A 9,574-nucleotide genomic window follows, 5' to 3' on the forward strand; every position below is an offset into this window, starting at 1 on the left:
GCATACAGACAGAATATTGTATACATAATAAATAAATTTTTTTTTAAAAAAAGAAGATTGGAGCATATGTAATCCACACAGCTATGGCCACCTGATTTTTGACGAAGATGACAAAAATGTACATTGTGGTAAAGACAGCATCTTCAACAAACAGGAAGGCTGGGTACCCACAGGATGAAGGACAAAGAAGATGCTTTCCTCCCACCCTTCAGGAAGAGAGCTCCAGACGGATCAAAGGGGTTTTTTTTTTTAGGAGTTATTTATTTTTATTTTATGTGTGTGTGTGTGTGTGTTTGTCTGCATGTATGTAGGTGTACCACAGGTGTGCAGTGCCCTGGAATTGAAATTTTAGATGATTCTGAGCCACCATGTGAGTGATGGGAATCGAACCTGTGTCCTCGGGAAGAACACCCAGTGCTGTTAACCTCTGAGCCATCTCCAGCCTTGGGTCAAAGACCTTAATGTCAGGCCTGAGGCTCTGACACTATTGGAAGAAAAAGAAAAAGGAAAAAAAAAACCCTTCCATAAACAGATACATGGAAGCCTTCCCAAGTAGGATTCTCATTCAGGCAGTTTAGGCCAACAATTGACAAACAGGACCTCATGGAATCAGATCAGTCAAAGCAACAGCTTATAGAGTGGTAGAAATCCCTTGCTTGCTATGTACCTGACAGACTAGTGTCTGGAATACACAAAGAACTTGGGAAAAAAAAAACCAAACCAACAGCGAGAACTCAAACGACCCAATCAATAAGCAGACAAGAGATGAGTAGACAGTTCTCCAAGAGGAAATACAAATGGAAAATGGACTGTTGAAAAACCAGCTTTCCCAGCACAAGAGAATCAAAACCCACACTGGGGGTCCCTCTCATCCCAGTCAGACTGGCAGTCATCAGGAAAACAAGAACAGATGCTAGCGAGGCAGAAGTGGCCCTGCTGCGCTGCTGTGGGCGTGGGAGCTGATCCTGCCGCAGTGCAAGTCAGCTAGAGCTTTCTCAAGAAACTAGAAATGTCTGAGCGTGGTGGCTCGCACCTTCACTCCAAGGACTTGTGAGGCAGAGGCCAGCAGGTATCTTCAATTCGAGGCCAGCCCTGTCTACATAACAAATTCCAGGTCAGCCATAGCTGCACAAATAGACCCTTGTCTCAAACAACAAACAAACAAACAACCCTAAAAGTAGAATTCCCAAGTGGCCCAGTTATATTACCCCTGGGCAGTCACTCAAAGGGCTCCGAGCTCAACAATACTGGACTTTGTAAGGAAGGTGTGTGTGTGTGTGTGTGGTGGATCTACTACTTATCTGTCTGTCTATTTTTCTGCCTATCATCTATCATTTATCTATCTATCTATCTATCTATCTATCTATCTATCTATCTATCTATCTATCTATCTATCTATCATCTATCTATCTATCTATGGTGGAACGTTTTTCATTCATAAATAACGAAGCTGAGTCACGTGCAGGAAAACAGAGCAGCCATGGGCAATCACATTGCACACATTAAGCCAGCTTCAAACGGCGCGTTTCCCCTGGTTTGCAGGTCCTAGATTTTCTATAGGTACCTAAAATCATGTATGCATGCGCGACAAGACAGTAGAGATGAAACTGCCAAGGGGATAGAGAGGACTAAATGGAGGGGGAGGGACTAGCAAAGGGAGCGTAGAGGGACGAGAGGAGAACGCTCCCCATATAATATGTTCATTCATCAACTTAATTAATTTAAGAAACTTCTAAATTTTTTAAAAGTTCAAAGAGAGAGCTGGCACATGGCGGGTCCCTGGGAGATGGGATTAAGACAGTGCTTTGGATGCTGTACTGAGCCCCAAGTTCAGGGTTGTCTCCCCACCTCTCACCAGCCCAGGTCTGCCAGACGCTGGACTTTCTTTTCCGTCATGGCTTTCTTCTCTCACAGAGTCTTCTGGAAGGTCATGTTTTCAGGCCCCTCCCCTTCAGGTAACCAAGCAAGCCTCAGCTTTGATGTGGCCACCTTAAGGCGCCGCCATCAATGGGCCCACTATCTGACCTGCAGGGCCACCAGGGGACGCCGGTTGGCTGTAGTGGGTGCAGATGAGGCCTGGACACACATTACCACTGTGTGGGGCTGGCTCACATCCACCCAGACCCTGTGGGCAGTGGGGGGCTCCTAGGAACTCCTTTCCAGCCTGGGGGTGAGACAGGAGAGATGGTGTTTGCAGGGTGGCCTCAGCAGCCACCATCAAAGAAGCCTGGTAGACGAGGCGCCATAATGGGTGGGGAAAGACAGACGGTCACTCATCTCCCGCCAGGGTCAGTGGAGGAGGAGGCCATGGGTCATATACTAAGGGTGATCAACCGCCAGGGCAGCCTGTGACTAGGGTGGGGAGGGCTCCCTGCTGCTAGCCACATCCTGAAGCTTAGGAAAGGACACAGACGTCTCTCCTGCCTCCTCCCTATCCAGTGACATCCGAGTCAGGTGATTTAGGCTAGACATACCCGGAGCCATGTTGTCAGTCCCCAGCCATCAACAGGTACGCCCATGCCTGAGAGCCCAGTTCCCTTTTCTCCCAGAAGTCTAAAGGGTAGAGTCTGCACTGCCTGCTGCCCCCAGCCTCTGCTAGGAGAACAGAAGTCAAACCCATGTAGAGGGTCCTGTGTGTATGGCCATCCCCAGGACCACACAGGGCATCTTCCTGCCATCCTTGCCCTTGGGAATCTTAAGGTATCCGGATCTTACTCTGTTATCTTTCCCTTTGCCACCTCCTTACCCTGTAAGACTTGGTACTGTCAACTCCCACAGTCCCCAACTTAACCACACATCACACCCCTGCCTATCTTGCTCTACCAGCATATGTCCCCAGGATAGAGACCCTCACCCCACTCTCTTGATCCAGCTCCTGGCAGGAGGCCAGCCTTGTTGCTCTGAGCTGGGCCCTCTGTTCATCTGATTTAGTCTCCAGCCCCAGAAGGCTGGAGCTGCTACCATCTCCTGCAGACGTGGAAGCTGAGCATACAGGGGTGAAGAGCCTGCGTTAGCTAGGAGCAGACAGCACTCAGGCACGAATTAGCGTCCACCTCCAGAGTCTGAGCCTGGTGAGCTTTTGTGGAATGGCTGAAGTAACAGGTAAAAGCTATCTCTGTACAGGGTACCCCTAAATCTGCATGCAGGTAGTACAACCCACTTCCTCAGGTGCCCCCTCCCAAAATACCTCTCCCGCTCTGTGTCTTTGGGAGTGATATTTTGCCAGTGAAGAAACAATGTTGGATGCTTCAGGGAGTGTGGGACCTGCTGGTGGGAGGTGCCTTGGTGCCAAGAAGGGCCTCAGGTAGACTTCGGGTGATGTTGGCCAGCCCCCAACAGACCTAAGATGCCTTTCTGGTTCCTCCATTCTCTCGTTGGCCTTTGCTGCTGGGCAGGGTCTTTCTCTGCCCCATTTCCTTCCGGGAAAAGCTAGGGATATCCCAGGTCCAGTGAAGGACCAGGTTCAAGGGCAGGACTGAGAAAGCATGAAGGGCTGGTTGGGCAGCTTCTAGAAGGTTCTACTCAAGGCCTGACTAAAGAGGCCCAATCGTCTGTCCCCTGTTGCTGCCAGAGGCCCCAGATGTGTGCTGAGGACTCATGCCCAGAGGCAAGGCACGGAAACAGGCCAGTGAAAACATAGACGAAGCTATTCTCTTCTGGTCTATGGGGACTCCGAGTCGGCAGAGCTTCACGACAATACAGAGGACCCACCCTGGGCTGGGGCAGGGACAGGCAAGGGATGGGGACAGCCTGAGGAGCATCGAGTCTAATTCACATGTCCCCTTTTACCAATGGCACTCAGAGATGTCAAGCAGCTTGCATGCAGTCACACAGCACATGGACATCAGAGGCCGGTGAAGGACTGGGCCTTCTGCCAGCACTGCCCAAGTCGGCTTTTATGGATTTCCAAACCCAAACTCGACACAGACTGATTCCACAGTCTAAGTCAGGAATCTGGAACATGGCATTTTCAAGTTCTCTAGGAGAGTGACGGAGGGTCTTGCTGAGGCAGTGAGGAGGGTTAGCGTTTGGGGAAGACAGGGGAAGCGGATGGATGCTGTCGGAGAACAAAGACAGGGGCTCCCTTCTGTGAAACCCCCACAGGTGGATCCTGAGGATCAGAGTGTGAGAACACAATGGTGCTAGGGTTCTTGACCTCAGCAGGAATCCAGGGGCTCCATGAACCACATTGGAAATAGTGAGTTTTCCCTCCATTAGCAACCATGAGGCAAAATTTAGCATCTTTTTTCACCATGATGGTGTCACCAACGGAAACCACAGATTGTTTTCGATTTCAGGAAGGTTCTAGCAGATGACCCTTTCCTATCTGCCATCAGCCCTTGTCACCCCAGGGTGACACTGGGTTCTGGATCCACGGGGAGGACCACTGTCATTCAAGTGTCTCCAGAGGCCCGAGATCACAGTCTACAAACGGGTCTTTATATATTGGAAACTGTATCCCTCACTCCAGAGCGCTCCAAAAATCCTTTTGATTTTGTTTTATGTCTTTAATAGCGGGACTTGAGAAGTCACGGGCTTTCTGAGGGTCTAGGATGGTGTGTGGATGCGAGGGGACCCTGAGACTGGAGCTGTGGGGGCTCTGAATTAGGGAGCTGAGCCCAAGTGGGCAGGTTTAAAGTAGATGAGACAAGGGCAGGATACCTTCTTGGGGTCTTCAGGCTGCCCCGTGACTCTGACACCTCCCCCCCTGCTGACCAGGGACCAGTCACTCAGCTCGGTTGCCTCTTTCCTTTCTTCCCGTGTGTTAGGCAAGCTGCTGCAATCCCCTCTCTGTCCCCTTGCCTCCAATTGCCACATCCAGGGCTTTGTGTCAGGAGTCTACCTAAGGCAGCCGGCGCTAGCCCTGTCTTCTTTGTTTTAAGTTCAACTTCTCCATCTTGCTCAGGGAGGGAGAAATACAGACTACAAAGACCCAGCAACTTGTTTGTATAAATTCATATTTTCTTGCCTAGGAACTGCCTTTAATTAACACTGGAGGTTACAACGGGTGCACAGTACAACAGCGGTGGCCGCAAGGGACAGGACCTGGGGCCACCATTTTACCAGTCACGGCCAGGTTTGAGGGAATGTCCCTTCTCCAGTGACTCAATCACCATCTGAGCACACAACCTTCTTCGGCCTCCCCAGGTCACCAGGAAAGGCAAAGTCTTATCACACAGAACCACAGGTGTCCAGGCCCTCTAGAGCTGAATGCTGGGCACTGGCTGTGGTCACACATAGCCGAAGCCAGGCAGGCAGACCTCTGTGTCTAATTTGGTCACCTTGACTCAAAAAAGGCAATGTCCCTCAACCCTAGAATTCTAGAACATTCTGTCCCCTTTTCTGAAGAGAAGCTAGTTTTCGAAGCAGCCCAGAAGTATTGCCTTACACACAGCTCAGATGACAGAACGCCATAGTTAGAGAGAGGGAACACCATCGGGAGCGGAGAGGTTAAGTGACCCATATCAGGTCACTCATCGAGGTTGGCACAGCCTGGGGCTGAAGTCTGGGGACTGCAGTCTCCTGATCTCAGGTGCTACAGCCCCATGGGCTCCCGCAAAGGAGCAGGAAAGTGGCCCAAGTATGTAAAGTAGAGGTACCTCAAAGGCCAGAAGCAGGACATATCTTCCTGGGGTTCAGCCTAAGTCAGAGGCTCCCCATCAGCTATCCTGGCACATATCCTTGCTGAGGGACACACCCCAGAACTCTGTGTCCTTCCAGATCATGAATAGAGACAGAAGCCACCCCTGAAACGCCTTCCTATATGACCAAGCCTTCTGGGGACAGGGTCTCCCACAGTCTCCACCAGTGTTGGACAGATTCTCATAGAGGCCTCCGGCTCCTTTCTCCTCCCTTCGACCCCACTGTTCAGAGTGCCAGAGAATGCCAAGATGGGTCCTCAAGATCTGTGGGTCCAGGCACAGCCCTGGCCCTGCTTGCCTCCCATGGTCCCCCTGGACACACCTGACCTCAGTCCATCCGAGCCCTGGTCTGGGCAGACAGGCCCCAATGCCCTGTGGGGGAGGCAGTAAGCAGAGGACCATGGTCTTACCTTGTTCTCTCCATCCCAGGACCCTCTGAGATTTAGTCTCTGAAGTCTATAGTGAGCCAGTGCCCCCGTTACACACCCCACCAGAAGAGAATCAAAGTCACACAGCGATGCTCATGCCAGGAGACCACGGGAGGCCACCAATTCCTCTCTCCACTTAGCGTCTCAGAGGCGAGCCATTGAGGTGGCTAGAGCGATGGACTGGGGAGGGGGTGTCACGGTCTCAGGCCGTTACAACACCCCACCAGGATAGCCAAGCAGAGCCGCATCACTGGTACTCACCTCGTATGAAGGTCGGTGTGTAGTTGGGAAAGGAGTCGAAGATGCTGTTGGAGGCCATACCCCACGCTGACAGAGGCAAGGACTCGGCCTCAGGGGGTTGGGTTCGGACCCACTTGGTTGGCTGCTGTTTTGTTATATTTTTTTTTTTCAAGTTGCTTTTGAAAATAAAAGGGGGGAGGTGTTGCCTTTTCGTTGGTTTTTTTGGTTTGGTTCCTTTTTTCTCCCCCTGCTGCTACGAAAAAGAAAAAAGAAAAAAAGAAAAAAAAGAAAAAGGAAAGAACGCGAGAGTATCTGTGGGCGAGAGAGAAGAAAATCTCCAAGGAAAGAAAGTTTCGGTTTGTACCCAAGAATTTGGCTTCCCGGTCCCACAGGAATGTCTAGCCACAAATTTTCAACAGCACTATGTGCAGAGAGTATCATTAAAGAGTGGGAAGGGGCTCTGGGCAGCCAGGGCGGAGGAGCCCCGGGCTGCAGCAGTGAGGCAAGACTCAGCAGCCGGAATGAATGAATGAATGAATGAACGAGGCTCACCCTCCACAGAGCCCAGGCTGTGGTGGGGGCCAGGATGGCCGGGGGGGTGGGGACGCCAGGAGCCAACCAGCTCCTCGCAGGGCCCTGGAGGCGGCGAGGGCCTGGCCTTGTGGTTCTGTGGTTGAGGGACCAGGCCTTCCCAGTGTCAACCCAGCCTCACATCACAGGATGCTAGAAGCCAGCTCGCGGCCTAGGCCCATTGGCTAGGGCACCGTCACCTGGGCCGTGATGTCACAGCCCCTTAGAAGATCTTGTGGCTACCGTCCCCGTCTCCCCCCCCCCCCCCAGTGCTTCTTTGGAGGCTGAAAGAAAAGAATAAAAAGAGAGAAAAAAGGTAGGGTTCCTGTTTGTGGGTCTGGCCTCATCATACAACCCAGGAAACAGAGCTGGGAGCCACCGAGTGGCAGCAGGCTGTGGTTCACAGTGGCTGGGGAAAGAGACCCTTTCATAACAGGAGGCCTGGCTGCTCCTCCCCAGGAGAGGGTGAAGGACCCCTCACGATGGCTGTCACTGCCCTGGGCTGCGGCTGACACCCTGCCATGTCCGTCACCACACTGCCAGGCAGAGGCGTCCACATATGTGGCTGGTGGCACTTCAGGGGGTTTTATGGGAGCTGGGATTTATGTACAAATGGGAAACATATGAGCCGGCTGCCGCGGCCTGCCCACCAAGAAAGGCCTTGCTTGGGAAAGCTGTGGCATGGCTGTGCCGGGACCGCCCCTGCTCTCTGCTGGAGCCCGCAGCCTGAGCTCACTGGTCTGGGGCCTTTGCCATGCCCTTAGGGTGTTGCAGCCAGAGAGATTCGGAGCTCCCAGCCGCAGGGCCTTAGCACGGACAGGCTTTCAGGCGACCCCTTTTTAACCTTTCCTACGCCAAGACTTGGAAAAAGACAGGGACTCTCTATCTTCTACTAAGGAGTCTGTCAGGTATGGGGCATAGGGAGTGTGGCTTTTTCTATTTATCTTAAGAGCTCTTCCCTTGCAGCTCGTGGCCCCATCACGGAGGCCCAGGACCACGATAGCATCATGCCAAAGACCTCATAGCATTTCAGAAGGGGATTAGAACCTCCACCTTCAGCTCTCCTACCCAGGCCCCGGTTGACAACACAGGAACGTCAGCTGTCCTTTGAGCTATCTTCAGACAGGGCACCATGCCAGCTCACACCAGAGTCCAGGCCAGGGGCTAAACCGCCATACCAGCCTTGACTAAGCTCTTTCATTAGGGAGGAGGCGATTATTGAAGGCTGGACCTTCCTGTCTCCTGGCTAGACTGGACCTTCGGTCAGGGTGACACCCCCTAAAGGTGTCCCATCTGAACTCAGGTACAGTCCTCTGCCCCACGGGCAAGCTGAGAACTGCCGAGGTTGGAGGGGACCAGCGGGTGGTGATGAAGGGCTGGCTGGAGGGCTCTGGAGACACTTTTGGGTCCCGAAACTGCGAGACACTGGGGCCTTCTGTTTCCCTTCCCTGGGCCTCAGTTTGTATTCCTGTAAAACGGGGATGACACCTTGGTCAGAGGAACCTTCCTGGGTGAGGGCCTGGCACACACTGGTTTCCTTGGCAGTCTCCATGACGTAACAGGGCTCCATTATGAGTAAGCTGGGCAGGGAAGCCACACAACTGTGTAGGGAGAACACGCCTCTCCCAGCTCGGTGAATTTATCAGCTGGCCTGACCTGGGCTGTGGGGGGTTGAGGACCAGTGGCGGAGCTGGCCACCACCTGGGGGGCCTTGGGAGCCTTTGGAGCTCCAATGTGAAATAGAGCAGAAAACGATGCCGCGGGAAGACCTCCTTTTCTAGAAATGGAAACTGAGCCCTACCCCCACCTCCCAGGTGGGCGGACTCATCCAAGTACCCCGAGTGAGTCAGTGGGACCCACTGCCCTGTTCCCAGGCAGAGGCTGTTTCCACCCGGCCGACACCACCCCCTCCACTTTCTAACTTCCCACTGCACCTCGTGGGTTTTTCCACACCTACGAGTGCCCCCCCTAAGCTCCTGTCACTTGCTCACCCTGAGGGGCTCTCCCTTTCATAGAAACTGAGTCTAGGCCCAGGAACTGGAGGGAAGCCCAAGAGGCTTATGGAGGGGCCTAGGGGCACGTCCTAACCCCGGATCCTGAACTGGTTGTCTCATGTAAGTCAGCAGTCACCAGGGAACGCCAGGCAGGGTCCTTACCCTCCTTTCCCCTGAGAGATTTACCATTTCCATGTGTAGGCTGCCTCGGGCATGGGGGAAATACAGAGGCTGGAACCAGCCATGCCTGAAGCCTGACTTTAATTCTAAATTGCCCTGAGATTGTACAGGCCTCACTCTCCTGAGCCTATTGGTCTTTTGTTTTGTTTTGTTTTGTTTTTTGAGACAAGATTTCTCTGTAGTTTTGAGCCTGTCTGGAACTAGCTCTGTAGACCAGGCTAGCCTCAAACTCAGAAATCTGCCTGCCTCTGCCTTCCAAGTGCTGGGGTTAAAGGCGTGTGCCACCACCACCCAGCTTTCCTGAGCTGGTTTTACTGAACTCCAAGGTCACTTGTACTTACCCTAGATCACAGAGGAGTCAATGAGAAAATAACCAGGACTGGAGTTGACTCACTGTTGGAACTGAGTTCCCAGCTTTCTCCTTTTCTCTTTCCTTCCTTCCTTCCTTCCTTCCTTCCTTCCTTCCTTCCTTCCTTCCTTCCTTCCTTCCATCTTTCCTTTCCCTTCCTTCCTTCCTTCC

The 9,574-nt window shown here is 52.6% G+C and overlaps 1 protein-coding gene across 1 annotated transcript in view; it reads right to left on the reverse strand.

Annotated features, from left to right (window-relative positions):
- Runx3 (runt related transcription factor 3) overlaps nucleotides 1–6,389 on the reverse strand; it is a 55,669-nt gene extending 49,280 nt beyond the window's left edge. The window contains exon 1 of the mRNA XM_013348347.2: nucleotides 6,332–6,389. Within this exon, the coding sequence (XP_013203801.1) occupies nucleotides 6,332–6,389 (58 nt within the window). The remainder of the gene's footprint in view (nucleotides 1–6,331) is intronic.
- Between the last annotated feature and the right edge of the window lie 3,185 nt (nucleotides 6,390–9,574).

Source organism: Microtus ochrogaster, chromosome 10 (genome assembly GCF_000317375.1).
Source record: "Microtus ochrogaster isolate Prairie Vole_2 chromosome 10, MicOch1.0, whole genome shotgun sequence".
Taxonomy (NCBI): Eukaryota; Metazoa; Chordata; class Mammalia; order Rodentia; family Cricetidae; genus Microtus; species Microtus ochrogaster.